The sequence below is a fragment of the Schistocerca serialis genome, chromosome 5, assembly GCF_023864345.2.
Source record: "Schistocerca serialis cubense isolate TAMUIC-IGC-003099 chromosome 5, iqSchSeri2.2, whole genome shotgun sequence".
NCBI lineage: Eukaryota > Metazoa > Arthropoda > Insecta > Orthoptera > Acrididae > Schistocerca > Schistocerca serialis.
The window spans coordinates 509,452,644-509,471,672 of NC_064642.1; the positions used below are offsets into that span (position 1 = coordinate 509,452,644).

At 42.2% G+C, this 19,029-nt stretch overlaps 1 protein-coding gene across 1 annotated transcript in view; it reads left to right on the forward strand.

The window, feature by feature from the left end:
• The window catches only part of LOC126482033 (dynein axonemal heavy chain 6-like), a 1,073,010-nt gene that overhangs the window by 938,882 nt on the left and 115,099 nt on the right, over positions 1-19,029 (forward strand). Inside the window, exon 122 of the mRNA XM_050106005.1 lies at positions 13,347-13,526. Coding sequence (XP_049961962.1) covers positions 13,347-13,526 — 180 coding nt within the window. The remainder of the gene's footprint in view (positions 1-13,346; positions 13,527-19,029) is intronic.

Here is a 19,029-nt window from a genome sequence, read left to right on the forward strand (position 1 = left end):
ATGTTGTGGAGGTCTCAGGATTGGCGGAATATGGACAGGAGGAGGTCACTGTGGAAGGAGGGGTGGCAGCCAGAGATGGGTAATTTGATGATAAGACCATTTGGGGGGGATCCATGAGCCAAGCAACAATGCAGGAGCAGTATGTGGGACTGGGTTCTGGCTAGAGATAAGGAAATTTTTCTGTATTGGTGCAGAGTGAAGAAGCAAGGATCCATAGCGGTGGAAAAAATGTGAAAAATTAAGTAAACAACATAGACTTACATCAGAAAAAAAACACATAATTTCTTAACCTCGAACCTTGCCTCACCATCATTCTCCAAATACCTCAACATGAAAACCAACCTTACATCTGCAAAAAGAACTGCAGTCCACCATCTAAAAACTGATCCTAACCTTACAATCCTACCTGTGGACAAAGGTTGCACCACTATTGTTTTGAACCACAAGTATTACCTGGCAGAAGGGCTCCGCCAGCTGTCAGATACATCCACCTACAAACCTTGCCACAGTGAGCCCATTACAGAAATCCAGCAGGATCTCCAGTCACTCCTAAAATCCTTAGGCTCATCCCAGAACCTCTCTCCAGAGTCCATCTCTATAATCACCCCTACCACTACCTGCACCCCCACCTTCTACATGCTTCCTTAAGTTCATAAACCCAACAACCCAGGATGCCCCACTGAGGCTGATTATAGTGCCTCTACTGGGAAAATCTCTGCTCTCATAGACCAGCCCCTTCAACCTATTACCAGGGACCTACCTTCCTATATAAAAGATACCAACCATTTCCTCCACTGACTCTCCACAGTTCCTGTCCCCTTACCACACATTGCCCTGCTCATCACTACTGATGCCACCTCCCTTTGCACTAACATCCCTAATGTCCATGGCCTTACTGCTGTTGAACACTACCTTTCCCAATGGCCAATGAATTTCAAACTAACGACCTCCTTCCTAGTCGCCACTACCAACTATATCCTCACTCACATCTACTTCTTCTCTGAAGGCATTACCTAAAAACAAATCTGGAGTTTGGCTATGGGCATCTGTGCAGCACTATCCTATGCCAACCTATTCATGGACCATCCTAAACGCTCAGAATCCTAAACCCCTCACCTGGTTGAGATTCACTGATGACACCTTTGCCATCTGGATGGAGGGTGAGGACACCCTATCTACATTTCTCCAGAAGCTCAACAACATCTCCCCAATTTGCTTCACCTGGTTCTACTCAACCCGACAAGCCACCTTCCTAGATGTTGACCTTCACCTCAAAGATGGCTACATCACTATCTCCATCCATATCAAATCTATTAATCACCGGCAATACCTCCACTTTGACAGCTGCCACCCATTCCTTACCAAGAAGTCCCTTCCATACAGCCTAGAAACCCATGGTCATTGCATCTGCAGTGATGAGCGGTCCCTCTTTAAATATACGAGGGCAGTTCAATAAGTAATGCAACACATTTTTTTTCTCGGCCAATTTTGGTTGAAAAAAAACGGAAATTTCTTGTGGAATATTTTCAAACATTCCCGCTTCATCTCGTATAGTTTCATTGACTTCCGACAGGTGGCAGCGCTGTAGGGAGCAGTTAAAATGGTGTCTGGAACGGATGTGCGTTGCAAACAACGGGCAGTGATAGAGTTTCTTTTGGCGGAAAACCAGGGCATCTCAGATATTCATAGGCACTTGCAGAATGTCTACGGTGATCTGGCAGTGGACAAAAGCACGGTGAGTCATTGGGCAAAGCGTGTGTCATCATCGCCGCAAGGTCAAGCAAGACTGTCTGATCTCCCGCGTGCGGGCCGGCCGGCCGTGCACAGCTGTGACTCCTGCAATGGCAGAGCGTGCGAACACACTCGTTCGAGATGATCAACGGATCACCATCAAACAACTCAGTGCTCAACTTGACATCTCTGTTGGTAGTGCTGTCACAATTGTTCACCAGTTGGGATATTCAAAGGTTTGTTCCCGCTGGGTCCCTCGTTGTCTAACCAAACACCATAAAGAGCAAAGGAGAACCATCTGTGCGGAATTGCTTGCTCGTCATGTGGCTGAGGGTGACAATTTCTTGTCAAAGATTGTTACAGGCGATGAAACATGGGTTCATCACTTCGAACCTGAAACAAAACGGCAATCAATGGAGTGGTGCCACACCCACTCCCCTACCAAGAAAAAGTTTAAAGCCATACCCTCAGCCAGTAAAGTCATGGTTACAGTCTTCTGGAACGCTGAAGGGGTTATTCTGTTCGATGTCCTTCCCCATGGTCAAACGATCAACTCTGAAGTGTATTTTGCTACTCTTCAGAAATTGAAGAAACGACTTCAGCGTGTTCGTAGGCACAAAAATCTGAATGAACTTCTCCTTCTTCATGACAACGCAAGACCTCACACAAGTCTTCGCACCCGAGAGGAGCTCACAAAACTTCAGTGAACTGTTCTTCCTCATGCACCCTACAGCCCCGATCTCGCACCATTGGATTTCCATATGTTTGGCCCAATGAAGGACGCAATCCGTGGGAGGCACTACGCGGATGATGAAGAAGTTATTGATGCAGTACGACGTTGGCTCCGACATCGACCAGTGGAATGGTACCGTGCAGGCATACAGGCCCTCATTTCAAGGTGTCGTAAGGCCGTAGCATTGAATGGAGATTACGTTGAAAAATAGTGTTGTGTAGCTAAAAGATTGGGGAATAACCTGGTGTATTTCAAAGCTGAATAAAACAACCCCTGTTTCAGAAAAAAAATATGTTGCATTACTTATTGAACTGCCCTCGTACCTAGGGTCTCACTAAAGCCTTCACAGACCGTAATTATCCTCTGAACCTTGTACAAAAACGAATCTCTCATCCCTTATGTTTCCAGTCTCCCACCATCTCCCAAAGTCCCACCATTGGGCCACAGAGGAGCATTCCCCTCGTAACTCACTACCACCCAAGACTGGAGCAATTGAATTACATTCTCCACCAGGGTTTTGACTACCTGACATTGTGACTTGAAGTGAGAAATATCTTGCCTTCTATCCTTCCCACGCTCCCATAGCGGTATTCCGCTATCCACCGAACCTACACAATATACTTGTCCATCATCCCTACACAACCCCTGCTCCCAACCCCCTTTGCTCTTGCCTCATACTCTTGTAATAGGCCTAGATGCAAGACCTGTCCTATACATCCTCCTACCACCATCTAGTCCAGTCCGATCTCAAACATTACCTATCCCATCAATGGTAGGTCTACCTGTGAAACCAGTCATGTGATCTACAAGCTAAGCTGCAACGACTGTGTGGGAATGACAACCAGCAAGCTGTCTGTCCACATGAATGGCCACCGACAAACAGTGGCCAAGAAACAAGTGGACCACCCTGATGCTGAGTACACTGCCAAATGTGATATCCTTCATTTCAATGACTGCTTTACAGCCTGTGCCATATGCAACCTTCCCAACAATGCCAGCTTTTCTGAATTGCACAGGTGGGAAATTTCCCCGTAATATATATTATGTTTCCATGCACCCCCCACCCCCCCATCCTCAACCTTCGTTAGACATTCAGCCATCCAGCCCCTTCACTGTTCCCAGCACTATACAGCCCTCATTCCACCATTGCACCCAGTCTTTTTACTTCTCTCCATTCCACTATCCCCCCCCCCCCCCCCCAAGTCTCCACTGCTATCTGTCTGACCACCTGACTGCTCTCTCTACTATCCCTCACCCTCTCGGTGTGAACCACCTCCTTACCCCACCCAGCTGCCACTCCCATCATGCACTTGTGCTGCAGCTCACAGTGTGGCTTCAGTTGCCTGCGACTGCAGTCATGTGTGTGAGTTGCATTTACATGAATTTGTGTGTGTGTATGTGTGTGTGTGTGTGTGTGTCATCTATTTTTGATGAAGGCCTTACTGGCCAAAAGCTTCATTTGTGACAGTTATTTTATTGTGCCTATCTGTGACTCCACCTCTGCTATAACGTTTGCTTTAAGCACGCACTGTAACAGTCGTGAGTGTTAGTTACCTTTGAGATTGGATGTGTGGTGAGTTTATGTTAGTCAAGAATACCTTTAAAGCAACGAAGATACCGTTATCAACACCTCACTGAGTTTGACATATGTATTTGGACTACGAGAAGCTGGGTTTTTCTTCTGTGATGTTGCGGAATAACTGGACAGGAACATAGCCACTGTACATGATTTCTGGCAGTGGTGGTCAAAATAATGTAAAGAAGCTGGACTCTGGGCAGCCATATGGCACTACCAAGAAGGAAGACCATCGTGTTCGGTGTATGGTTGTGGTGCATCATATGATATCTGCAACAGCAATATGAGCAGCAGTTGGCACCACAGTAAAACAACGAACTCTTACAAATCAGTTACTTCAAGGATAACTGCAAACCAGACCCCTGTAGCCCCCAAACCACTGCGACTTCAGTAGTGTCAAGTGAGAGCTCGATGGGGGCAGGGTGGAGGTCTGTCACATTTCCTGATGAAAATTGCTTCTGCTTTGGTTCCAGTGATGGCTGTGTGCTAGTTAAAAGTAATCCACTTGAGGGCTTGCAACCAACTTGTCTGACTGCTAGACATACTTGACCTACACTTGGAGTTATGGTCTGGAGTGTGATTTCATATGACAGCACCAGCACTCTCGTGGTTACCCCATGCGCCCTGACTCCAAATCTGTACGTCAGTATGGTGATTCAATCTTTCATGTCGCCATTCATGAACAGCATTCCTGAGGGTGTTTTCCAACAACAGGATAACTGTCACCCACATACTAATGTTATAACCCAAAATGCTCTACAGAGTGTCAACATGTTGCCTGGGCCTGCTCAACCACCAGATCTGTCTCCATTTGAGCCCATATGCAACATCATCAGATGACAACTCCAGCGTCATCCACAACCAGCATTAACCGCCCATATATTTGCCGACCAAGTGCAACAAGCATGGAACTCCATCCCACAAACTGACATCTGGCAACTGTACAATACAATGCATGCTTTCATTCAACATTCTGGTGGTTATACCAGTTATTGATGTACCAGCATTTCACATTTGCAACAGCTATCTTTTGCATATATTAACCTATGATCATGCAATGTCATCATCACCATCATAATCATCATCATCATCATCATCATTTAAGACTGATTATGCCTCTCAGCATTCAGTCTAGAGCATAGTCCCCCTTATAAAATTCCTCCATGATCCCCTATTCAGTGTTAACATTGGTGCCTCTTCTGGTGTTAAGCCTATTACTTCAAAATCATTCTTAACCGAATCCAGGTACCTTCTCCTTGGTCTACCTCGATTCCTTCTCCCCTCTACTGCTGAACCCATGATTCTCTTGGGTAATCTTGCTTCTCCCATGCATGAAACATGACCCCACCATCTAAGCCTGTTCGCCCTGACTGCTACATCTATAGAGTTCATTCCCAGTTTTTCTTTGATTTCCTCATTGTGGACACCCTCCTGCCATTGTTCCCATCTACTAGTACCTGCAATCATCTTAACTACTTTGATATCCGTAACCTCAACCTTATTGATAAGGTAACCTGAATCCACCCAGTTTTCGCTCCCATACTACAAAGTTGGTCGAAAGATTGAACAGTGCACAGATAACTTAGTCTTGATACTGACTTCCTTCTTGCAGAAGAGAGTAGATCGTAGCTGAGCGCTCACTGCATTAGCTTAGCTACACCTCGCTTCCAGTTCTTTTACTATGTTGCCATCCTGTGAGAATATACATCCTAAGTACTTGAAACCGTCAACCTGTTCTAACTTTGTTCCTCCTACTTGGCACTCAATCCATTTATATCTCTTTCCCACTGACATTACTTTCGCTTTGGAGATGCTAATCTTCATACCATAGTCCTTACATTTCTGATCTAGCTCTTAAATATTACTTTGCAAACTTTCAATCGAAACTGCAATCACAACTAAGTCATCTGCATATGCGAGACTGCTTATTTTGTGTTCACACATCTTAATCTCACCCAGCCAGTCTATTGTTTTCAACATATGATCCATAAATAATATGAACAACAGTGGAGACAGGTTGCAGCCTTGTCTTACTCCTGAAACTACTCTGAACCAATAACTCAACTTCCTGTCAACTCTAACTGCTGCCTGACAATCTCTGTAAAGACCTTTAATTGCTTGCACAAGTTTGCCTCCTATTCCATAATCTCATAGAGCAGACAATAACTTCCTCCTAGGAACCCAGTCGTATGCCTTTTCTAGATCAATAAAGCATAGATACAATTCCCTGTTCCACTTGTAACACTTCTCCATTATTTGCCATAAATTAAAGATCTGGTCCTGACAACCTCTAAGAGGCCTAAACCCACACTGATGTTCATGCAGTTTGTCCTCAACTAATACTCGCACTTTCCTTTCAACAATACCTGAGAAGATTTTACCCACAACACTGATTAAAGAGATACCTCTGTAGTTGTTACAATCTTTTCTGTTTCCATGTTTAAAGATTGGTGTGATTACTGCTTTCGTCCAGTCTGATGTAACCTGTCCTGACTCCCACGCCATTTCAATTATCCTGTGTAGCCATTTAAGACCTGACATTCCACTGTATTTGATGAGTTCCAACTTGATTTCATCCACCCCAGCCGCTTTATTGCACTGCAATCTATTGACCATTTTCTCCACTTCCTCAAATGTGATCCTATTTCCATCCTCATTCCTATCCCACTTTACATCGAAATCTGAAACATTACTGATCATATTTTCACCTCCATTGAGCAACTCTTCAAAATATTCCCTCCATCTGCCCAAGGCATCAACAGGATTCACCAGCAGTTTTCCTGACCTGTCCATAATACTTGTCATTTCCTTCTTACCTCCCTTTCGATGACTGCTAATTACACTCCAGAATGGTTTTCTAGCAGCTTGACCCAAAGTCTCCAACTTGTTTCCAAAGTCTTCCCAAGATTTCTTCTTGGATGCTGCAATTATCTGTTTGGCTTTGTTTCTTTCTTCAACATAACTTTCTCTGTCTACCTGAGTACTAGTATGTAGCCATTTTTGATACGCCTTCTTTTTCCTTTTACTGGCTGCCTTGACTGTGTCATTCCACCAAGCTGTTTGCTTCATCCTACCTTTACACACTACTGTTCCAAGACATTCTTTACCCACTTCTAGTACTGTGTCCCTGTACCTTGTCCATTCCTTTTCCAATGGCTGTAATTGACTACATTCAACTAACTGGTACGTTTCTGAGATCACTGTTATGTACTTGTGCCTGATTTCCTTATCCTGAAGTTTCTCCACTCTTATCCTCCTACATATGGACCTGACCTCCTGCACTTTCGGCCTCACAATACCAATTTCACTGCAGATTAAATAGTGATCAGTGTCATCAAAAAATCCCCTGAATACACGTGTGTCCCTCACAGCTTTCCTGAATTCCTGATCTGTTATTATATAGTCAATGACAGATCTGGTTCCCCTGCCTTCCCAAGTATACCAGTGAATGTTATTATGTTTAAAAAAGGAGTTTGTGATTACTAAGCCCATACTGGCACAGAAATCCAAGAGTTATTTCCCGTTCCTGTTGGCCTCCATATCCTCTCCAATTTTACCCATAACCTTTTCATACCCTTCTGTTCGATTTCCAATCCTGGCATTAAAATCACCCATGAGCAGAACACTGTCCTACTCTAACAACTACATCACTGAGTGTGTCATAAAAACTATCCATCTTATCTTGATCTGTTCCTTCACAATGTGAATATACTGAAACAATCCTAATTTTCTTGCTGTTGTTGTTGTTGTGGTCTTCAGTCCTGAGACTGGTTTGATGCAGCTATCCATGCTACTCTATCCCGTGAAAGCTTCTTCATCTCCCAGTACCTACTTCAACCTACATCCTTCTGAATCTGCTTAGTGTATTCATCTCTTGGTCTGCCTCTACGATTTTTACCCTCCACGCTGCCCTCCAATGCTAAATTTGTGATCCCTTGATGCCTCAAAACATGTCCTACCAACCGATCCCTTCTTCTAGTCAAGTTGTGCCACAAACTTCTCTTCTCCCCAATCCTATTCAATACCTCGTCATTAGTTACGTGATCTACCCACCTTAGCTTCAGCATTCTTTTGTAGCACCACATTTTGAAAGCTTCTATTCTCTTCTTGTCCAAACTGGTTATTGTCCATGTTTCACTTCCATACATGGCTACACTCCATACAAATACTTTCAGAAATGACTTCCTGACACTTAAATCTATACTCGATGTTAACAAATTTATCTTCTTCAGAAACGATTTCCTTGCCATTGCCAGTCTACATTTTATATCCTCTCTACTTCGACCATCAACAGTTACTTTACTCCCTAAATAGCAAAACTCCTTTACTACTTTAAGTGTCTCATTTCCTAATCTAATCCCCTCAGGAACACCCGATTTAATTTGACTACATTCCATTATCCTCGTTTTGCTTTTGTTGATGTTCATCTTATATCCTCCTTTCAAGACACTTTCGCTCCCTGTATTTTACCCCTGCCACCTTCAGAATTTGAAAGAGAGTATTCCAGTTAACGTTGTCAAAAGCTTTCTCTAAGTCTACAAATGCTAGAAATGTAGGTTTGCCTTTTCTTAATCTTTCTTCTAAGATAAGGTGTAAGGTTAGTATTGCCTCACGTGTTCCAACATTTCTACAGAATACAAACTGATCTTCCCCGAGATCCACTTCTACCAGTTTTTCCATTCGTCTGTAAAGAATTCGCGTTAGTATTTTGCAGCTGTGACTTATTAAACTGATAGTTCGGTAATTTTCACATCTGTCAACACCTGCTTTCTTTGGGATTGGAATTATTATATTCTTCTTGAAGTCTGTGGGTATTTCGCCTGTCTCATACATCTTGCTCACCAGATGGTAGAGTTTTGTCATGACTGGCTCTCCCAAGGCCATCAGTAGTTCTAATGGCATGTTGTCTACTTCCGGGGCCTTGTTTCAACTCAAGTCTTTCAGTGCTCTGTCAAACTCTTCACGCAGTATCTTATCTCCCATTTCATCTTCATCTACATCCTCTTCCATTTCCATAATATTGTCCTCAAGTGCATCGCCCTTGTATAAACCCTCTATATACTCCTTCCAACTTTCTGCCTTCCCTTCTTTGCTTAGAACTGGGTTTCCATCTGAGCTCTTGATATTCATACAAGTGGTTCTCTTCTCTCCAAAGGTCTCTTTAATTTTCCTGTAGGCAGTATCTATCTTACCTCTAGTGAGACAAGCCTCTACATCCTTACATTTGTCCTCTAGCTATCCCTGCTTAGCCATTTTGCACTTCCTGTCGATCTCATTTTTGAGACGTTTGTATTCCTTTTTGCCTGCTTCATTTACTGCATTTTTATATTTTCTCCTTTCATCAATTAAATTCAATATTTCTTCTGTTACCCAAGGATTTCTATTATCCCTCGTCTTTTTACCTACTTGATCCTCTGCTGCCTTCACTACTTCATCCCTCAGAGCTACCCATTCTTCTTCTACTGTATTTCTTTCCCCCATTCCTGTCAATTGTTCCCTTATGCTCTCCCTGAAACTCTGTACAACCTCTGGTTCTTTCAGTTTATCCAGGTCCCATCTCCTTAAATTCCCACCTTTTTGCAGTTTCTTCAGTTTCAATCTGCAGTTCATAACCAATAGATTGTGGTCAGAATCCACATCTGCCCCTGGAAATGTCTTACAATTTAAAACCTGGTTCCTAAATCTCTGTCTTACCATTATATAATCTATCTGATACCTTTTAGTATCTCCAGGATTCTTCCAGGTATACAACCTTCTTTTATGATTCTTGAACCAAGTGTTAGCTATGATTAAGTTATGCTCTGTGCAAAATTCTACAAGGCGGCTTCCTCTTTCATTTCTTCCCCCCAATCCACATTCACCTACTACGTTTCCTTCTCTCCCTTTTCCTACTGACGAATTCCAGTCACCCATGACTATTAAATTTTTGTCTCCCTTCACTACCAGAATAATTTCTTTTATCTCGTCATACATTTCATCAATTTCTTCTTCATCTGCAGAGCTAGTTGGCATATAAACTTGTACTACTGTAGTAGGCATGGGCTTTGTGTCTATCTTGGCCACAATAATGTGGTCACTATGCTGTTTGTAGTAGCTAACCCGCACTCCTATTTTTTTATTCATTATTAAACCTACTCCTGCATTACCCCTATTTGATTTTGTATTTATAACCCTGTAATCACCTGACCAAAAGTCTTGTTCCTCCTGCCACCGAACTTCACTAATTCCCACTATATCTAACTTTAACCTATCCATTTCCCTTTTTAAATTTTCTAACCTACCTGCCCGATTAAGGGATTTGACATTCCACGCTCCGATCCGTAGAACGCCAGTTTTCTTTCTCAGGCTGATAACAGCGTCCTCTTGAGTAGTCCCCGCCCGAAGATCCGAATGGGGGACTATTTTACCTCCGGAATATTTTACCCAACAGGACGTCATCATCATTTAATCATACAGTAAAGCTGCATGTCCTCAGGAAAATTTACGGCTGTAGTTTCCCCTTGCTTTCAGCCGTTCGCAGTACCAGCACAGCAAGGCCGTTTTGGTTAATGTTACAAGGCCAGATCAGTCAATCATCCAGACTGTTGCCCCTGCAACTACTGAAAAGGCTGCTGCCCCTCTTCAGGAACCACATGTTTGTCTGGCCTCTCAACAGATACCCCTCCGTTGTGGTTGCACCTACGGTACGGCCATCTGTATTGCTGAGGCACGCAATCCTTCCCACCAACGGCAAGGTCCATGGTTCATGGGGGGATTTTCTTGCTAGACACTGTCAAATCTATCCACATCAGTCGTTCGTTTACATACTTTATTGCAACTATGCTGGGTTCTATTTCTTTCCTGATGTAAAGCCCTACACCCCATTGTGCTATTCCTGTTTTGACTCCTGACAGGTAGACCTTGTATTCTCCCATTTCCTCTTCTTTCTCACCCCTTACCCGAATGTCACTAACAGCTAAAACGTCTGACCCCATCTTACTTGCAGCATCTGCCAGCTCTACCTTCTTCCCAGAGTAGCCCCCATTGATATTAATAGCTCCCCATCTCGTTAACATTCATTTGCCGAGTCGTATCTTAGGAGTCCCTGGTTTGTCAATTAGAGGTGGGACTCCATCACCTCCAAAGGTCCAAGGCATTTTGCTCTGATTGTTGCCAGCATCATATTTAAAGTACCAGAGAAGCAGTTTGCTAGCCTTACTTACCCCAGGTCCCATTGAGTTTTACACCTAACGGTTGAGGGACTAACCGGTGGATTTGGTAGTCTTTGCCGTCTGAGCACAAAGGTGACCACAACTCAAAATATGTCCGAGATGCCCAGCCTTATTCCAAAGTAACTGGTATCACAACTGTCAGGACCACTTACTTGGCCACTCATACGTTGCCCGTGGTTCATGAACTAGGACATGACAACAGGAACCCACACCATGGTGGTCTTGCAATGTTAATCAATTAAATATGTTACCAACACAAATGCATTCCTGAAATTTCATTACTCTACATTAATTATTTTTTGGTGTTGAGGTACTTGCCTGATTAATATACAGAACTTAATATTTTCCAGGTGTCTTGTAGGGAGAAGTTTCAAGAAATGCCATCATATGTGGTTCCTAATTAGCTATGTTAATGAGGGGCAGCAAAAAATAGTGAGAGGTCACACATAATAATTTATGTCAGATAGGAGTATAATTTTTGAGGGTCAGATTACTTGCAAAGCGCTCCAGGCAAATGCCAGGATGGTTCCTTTGAAAGGGCACGGCCAACTTCCTTCCCCGTCCTTCCCTAATTCGATGAGACTGATGACCTCGCTGTCTGGTCTCCTTCCCCAACCAATCCAACCCAACTTGCAAAGACTTCCTTCCACTGACAATCCCCACAGTTCTTTAATTCCCAGGAATTGAATTATTCATGTTTGTAGCTGCAGTTTTATCTTCAAGATGTCACCATAGGCTGCAAACAGAACAAATTTTTAGAAAGTTCTTATCTCTAATTCACATATTTCACCAATTAAATCCTTTCTTTGACAACTCTTAATTGCTCTTTCTAATAACATATGCTCTCTCTTTGATGAGTATATTAAATGAAAAGAACCACATGTTTTCAAAAACCATGTTTTAGCTCAAAAAAACATTTGGCAAACTCCATGTGTTTTAGGGAGCGGTCCATTCATAGAATCCCAAATAAAGGTTCAAGATGAGCTAAGAATGTATTATTCCTTCGTCTTATACCTCACATAATGATCAAGTATACACAGAGAAGTAAGAGGTAGGTGTGTGTGTGTGTGTGTGTGTGTGTGTGTGTGTGTGTGTGTGTGTGTGTGTGTGTGTGTGTGTGTGGGAGGTGGGGGGCATAATTTTGTAGACTTTTTAGATGAGGCCAAAGAAAGGAAAGCACATCTCTTCCAGACAGTGGCTTTTTGTACATCTGTTAATTGATTTGGGTTCATACACTCACAAAAGTTACTGCCGATACATACCATGATGCTGGTCATAGGTGTCTTCAGACCTAGCCCAACACCTGTGTCATTTCTGATAAGCCACCATTTGGCTTTCTGTGACTGGTGGCAGGAGAACACACAAATAAAAGATGTTCCACTTTGCTAGCTTTCGGAGCCAGTGACTCCTCCTCCTCTCGAGAGGGCTGAAGGAGAAGGAAGAGGGGTGAAGCAAAAGGGCTGGTGAGGTTTAGGAAAAGTGGCAGAGTTCAGAAAAGTTGCCCAGAACCCTTTGTCAGAAGAGACTTACTGGATGGGGTGAGAAGAAAACACTGATTGTTGGAAACTGCACTGAGTGAGATTTGAAAACCCAGAACCTAAAGGTGGAAGATCTATAAAGCGTAAATCACCATTCTGTTTGCTTAAATTGGTGAGATAAAAGGAAATGAAAGTCAGAATCATCATTCAAAATTGGTCACTTGGACTGGCAATTTGCAGTATATATTGACATCAATGCATCAAACTATAACACACTTGATCCCTCTTATTAAGATGGTAAGGCACAGGCCACAGATAATAACTTTGTACACATTGTACAATTTTGCATAAATTTTCCTTGTCTGCTTACATAAGAGAGCAAAACAAACCCTGCTGGCAGATTAGGTGCATACTTTTTTGCTTACAGGGAGATTATGTAACAGCAGGACACCAACCATTAACTCTCCAATTGTGTCACACTGGTTCAGTGAACACTATCAAAAAGGCATCTAATTCAATTATTTCGTGGTTTAGTTGTATATGAGTTTCAAACTCCTTGGTAATAGGAAACATACAGAAAACAGCATAATTTGTTAATATATGTTTTGTCTCCACAGCGTGATGAAAAAGGACGATTGCCTTCTCTAACAACTGTTTTACTGCAAGAGACTGACCGATTTAATAAGCTGTGCCATACCCTGCATTCTTCACTTGACAATCTTCAGAAAGCCATTAAGGGCTTGGTGGTGATGTCAGAAGCCCTAGAAGAGATGTTTATCTCCTGCATGAATAACCAGGTAAACTTTGTGCAATTAATTGTATTTTTTCATATTGATCATTATTTGCATAGCATTTCCCTCAAAAATCTGTGAATGATTGTGGTTGTTATATAGCTGTTCAACAAAGATGACAGTGACAAGTGTAAGAAAAGGTAATAATGATACCAGTTACAGTAAAATGTCCTATTCTCGTGGTGCAGCATCAACCCTTCACTGCTCGTGTCTAATCAATGACCTGAGAATTTTATCTTTTGTAACTGATCTTTGACGCAGTGAGAAATGAAAGTAGCCAGTCTCATTTAAATTCCTCTGTTGTATGGTGGTTTGTTGAGCTCTGTTTAATAGCACCATTATCCTCACTGTTTTGCTGTTGTGTGTGTTTCAATGTGATGCAACTACATATGTCATTATGTATTTCAGTGAAGTAACCCAACACAAAGTGACCTGACACGAGCATTTATGCATGATCACTGTCATTGTCTTTCATGTGCAACTCATAAGTTAATTTGTTATTATCAATTTTCTGACCAGTTACATGCTGTTGGAAATGTTCCTTGAATACAGAGAATGTTTCAATGTTGTTCCTCACATCCTTTCAGAAAATGTACAAGTTTCTCACAGACAATGAAATTATGTCAGAGCTGCTACAAACTGATGATGAACTGTCTCTGTCTCAGGAAAGTTCAGAAGATGAAGAGGACAATATTGAACTAAGTGAGCATGATATGGATTCAAATGTGATTGCCTCATGAAGTGATGAATCTTTGAATTCATTTGTTAGTAAAGATTGCTGTATGAGTAAAGAAAGGCCGACTAAATGGCATATGAAACCAGTTAGCCATAGGGGAAGACCAAAAAGCTATAACATCATTTCTTATAAGCCAACCACCTTAGCAAATGCTGCACCCCCAGAGCCTTCAATTGGAAATCTTTTCTCTTTACTCTTTATTTTGATGATTGATTGATGGCTGACACTGTTATGTACACAAATATGCACATAATGAAAAAAATTGGACAGTTCGACAGATCTCATGATGCCCAAGATACAGAATGTTTGCAGATGAATGCCTTTGTGGGTCTCCTGCTGTACACAGGAATTTACAAAGCTTCTCATCTCAATTTCATAGACTTGTGAGATATAGGGAGACTTGAAGTATTTGTGGTTACTAAGCCAAAATATAATATTTCTGTTTTTAATTCGCTGTGTACACTGTGACGATGAAAGTCCTAGAGATAGAGAAAAAAGATTGATACGTTAGGTGCTGTGCATGAATGTATCAGATGATTGCAAGTTAAGTCATTGGAGTTGTATACTCCCGAAGTGTGAGCAACAATTCATAAGCACCTAATTAAATTTTAAGGATGGCGTTCCTTCCAACAATATATGCTATGAAATCCAAAGAAATATGGCATACAGGTTACTGCTTTCGTAGACTACAGAACATATTATCTTACGAACTTTGAAATATACACTATGTGATCAAAAGTATCCGGACACCGCCAAAAACATACGTTTTTCATATTAGGTGCATTGTGCTGCCACCTCTTGCCAGCTACTCCACATCAGCGACCTCAGTAGTCATTAGACATCATGAGAGAGCAGAATGGGGTGCTCCGTGGTACTCATGGACTTCGAACGTGGTCAGGTGATTGTGTGTCACTTGTGCCATACGTCTGTTCGTGAGATTTCCATACTCCTAAAAATTCCTAGGTCCACTGTTTCCAATGAAATAGTGCAGAGGAAACGTGAAGGGACACGTACAGCACAAAAGCATACAGGCCAACCTTGTCTGTTGACTGACAGAGACTGCCAACAGTTGAGGAGGGTCGTAATGTGTAATAGGCAGACATTTAACAAGACCATCACACAGGAATTCCAAACTGCATCAGGATCCACTCCAAGTACTATGTCAGTTAGACAGGAGGTGAGAAAACTTGGATTTCATGGTGAAGCAGCTGCTCGTAAGCCACACATCATGCCAGTAAATGCCAAGCGACGCCTCACTTGGTGTAAGGAGCGTAAATACTGGACGGCTGAACAGTGGAAAAACACTGTGTGGAGTGACGAATCACGGTACGCAATGTGGCGATCCGATGGCAGGGTGTGGGTACGGTGAATGCCTGGTGAGCGTCATCTGGCAAAATGTGAGTGCCAACAGTAAAATTCGGAGGCAGTGCTGTTATGATGTGGTCATGTTTTCCATGGAGGGGGCTTCCACCCCTTGTTGTTTTGCATGGCACTATTGCAGCACAGGTCTACATTGATGTTTTAACCACCTGCTTGCTTCCCACTGTTGAAAAGCAATTCAGGCATGGCAATTGCATCTTTCAACATGATCGAGCACCTGTTCATAATGCCCAGCCTGTGGCGGAGTGGTTACGCAACAATAACATCCCTGTAATGGACTGGTGTGCACAGAGTCCTAACCTGAATCCTATAGAACACCTTTGGGATTTTTTTTGGAATTCTGACATTGCGTCAGGCCTGACCGACCGACATCGATACCTCTCCTCGATGCAGCGCTCTGTGAAGAATGGGCTGCCATTCCCCAAGAAACCTTCCAGCACCTGATTGAACATATGCCTGTGAGAGTTCAAGCTGGGCCAACACCTTATTGAATTCCAGCATTACCGATCGAGGGCGCCACGAACTTGTAAGTCATTTTCACCCAGGTGTCCGGATACTTTTGATCACATAGTGTATGGGGTTAAGAAATGAAAGAGGAAGCCATCTGGTAGAATTTTGCACAGAGCATAACTTAATCATAGCTAACACTTGGTTCAAGAGTCATGAAAGAAGGTTGTATAGGTGGAAGAATCCTGGAGATACTAAAAGGTATGAGATAGATTATATAATGGCAAGACAGAGATTTAGGAACCAGGTTTTAAATTGTAGGACATTTCCAGGGGCAGATGTGGACTCTGACCATAATCTATTGGTTATAAACTGTAGATTAAAACTGAAGAAATTGCATAAAGGTGGGAATTTAAGGAGATGGGACCTGGATAAACTGAAAGAACCAGAGGTTGTACAGAGTTTCAGGGAGAGCATAAGGGAACAATTGACAGGAATGGGGGAAAGAAATACAGTAGAAGACGAATGGGTAGCTCTGAGGGATGAAGTAGTGAAGGCAGCAGAGGATCAAGTAGGTAAAAAGACGAGGGCTAGTAGAAATCCTTGGGTAACAGAAGAAATATTGAATTTAATTGATGAAAGGAGAAAATATGAAAATGCCGTAAATGAAGCAGACAAAAAGGAATACAAACGTCTCAAAAATGAGATCGACAGGAAGTGCAAAATGGCTAAGCAGGTATGGCCAGAGGACAAATGTAAGGATGTAGAGGCTTATCTCACTAGGGGTAAGATAGATACAGCCTACAGGAAAATTAAAGAGACCTTTGGAGAAAAGAGAAACACTTGTATGAATATCAAGAGCTCAGATGGAAACCCAGTTCTAAGCAAAGAGGGGAAAGCAGAAAGGTGGAAGGAGTATATAGAGGGCCTATACAAGGGCGATTTACTTGAGGACAATATTATGGAAATGGAAGAGGATGTAGATGAAGATGAAATGGGAGATATGATACAGCGTGAAGAGTTTGACAGAGCACTGAAAGACCTGAGTCGAAACAAGGCCCCGGGAGTAGACAACATTCCATTAGAACTACTGACGGCCTTGGGAGAACCAGTCCTGACAAAACTCTACCATCTGGTGAGCAAGATGTACGAGACAGGCGAAATATCTTCAGACTTCAAGAAGAATATAATAATTCCAATCCCAAAGAAAGCAGGTGTTGACAGATGTGAAAGTTACCGAACTATCAGTTTAATAAGTCACAGCTGCAAAATACTAACGCGAATTCTTTACAGATGAATGGAAAAACTGGTAGAAGCCGACCTTGGGGAAGATCAGTTTGGATTCCGTAGAAATGTTGGAACACGTGAGGCAATACTGACCTTACGACTTATCTTAGAAGGAAGATTAAGGAAAGGCAAACCTACATTTCTAGCATTTGTAGACTTAGAGAAAGCTTTTGACAATGTTGACTGGAATACTCTCTTTCAATTTCTAAAGGTGGCAGGGGTAAAATACAGGGAGTGAAAGGCTATTTACAATTTGTACAGAAACCAGATGGCAGTTATAAGAGTCGAGGGGCATGAAAGGGAAGCAGTGGTTGGGAAGGAAGTGAGACAGGGTTGTAGCCTCTCCCCGATGTTATTCAATCTGTATATTGAGCAAGCAGTAAAGGAAACAAAAGAAAAATTTGGAGTAGGTATTAAAATCCATGGAGAAGAAATAAAAACTTTGAGGTTCGCTGATGAGATTGTAATTCTGTCAGAGACAGCAAAGGACTTGGAAGAGCAGTTGAACGGAATGAACAGTGTCTTGAAAGGAGGATATAAGATGAACATCAACAAAAACAAAACGAAAATAACGGAATGTAGTCGAATTAAGTCGGGTGATGCTGAGGGAATTAGATTGGAAATGAGACACTTAAAGTAGTAAAGGAGTTTTGCTATTTGGGGAGCAAAATAACTGATGATGGTCGAAGTAGAGAGGATATAAAATGTAGACTGGCAATGGCAAGGAAAGCGTTTCTGAAGAAGAGAAATTTGTTAACATCGAGTATAGATTTAAATGTCAGGAAGTCGTTTCTGAAAGTATTTGTATGGAGTGTAGCCATGTATGGAAGTGAAACATGGGCAATAAATAGTTTGGACAAGAAGAGAATAGAAGCTTTCGAAATGTGGTGCTACAGAAGAATGGTGAAGATTAGGTGGGTAGATCACGTAACTAATGACGAGGTATTGAATAGGATTGGGGAGAAGAGAAGTTTGTGGCACAACTTGACTAGAAGAAGGGATCGGTTGGTAGGACATGTCCTGAGGCATCAAGGGATCACAAACTTAGCATTGGAGGGCAGTGTGGAGGGTAAAAATCGTAGAGGGAGACGGAAAGATGAATACACTAAGCAGATTCAGAAGGATGTAGGTTGCAGTAGGTACTGGGAGATGAAGGAGCTTGCACAGGATAGATTAGCATGGAGAGCTGCATCAAACCAGTCTCGGGACTGAAGACCACAACAACAACAACAACAGTGTATGTAGGTACGCCGCAGTCAGATGGTCCTTTCAATAAACCAAACAAGCCTGCAGAAACAGTGGAATGTCTTGTTATTCCTCTAGATGCTACTAACAGAAATACAACTACTGACAATTGTTAGACCAGCATGCCTCTTGCAAGGATTCTATTGGAAAATTATTGACATCAGTAGAAACATTATGAAAGAAAAAAACTATATATTCCCCCACAATTTTTGCCCAGTGAACAAACAGCTGTAGCACAATCCTGTTCAGTTTTGCAAAAGATTTAACAATGGTGTCATGTATTCCAACCAAATCACGTTCTGTTGTACTTATCTCCATGATGCATAATGATGGAAAGATCAAAGAAGATATGGGTTCTCAAGAAAAGCCAAAAGTTATAACATTTAACAGCCACACAAAAGGTGTCACTGACAC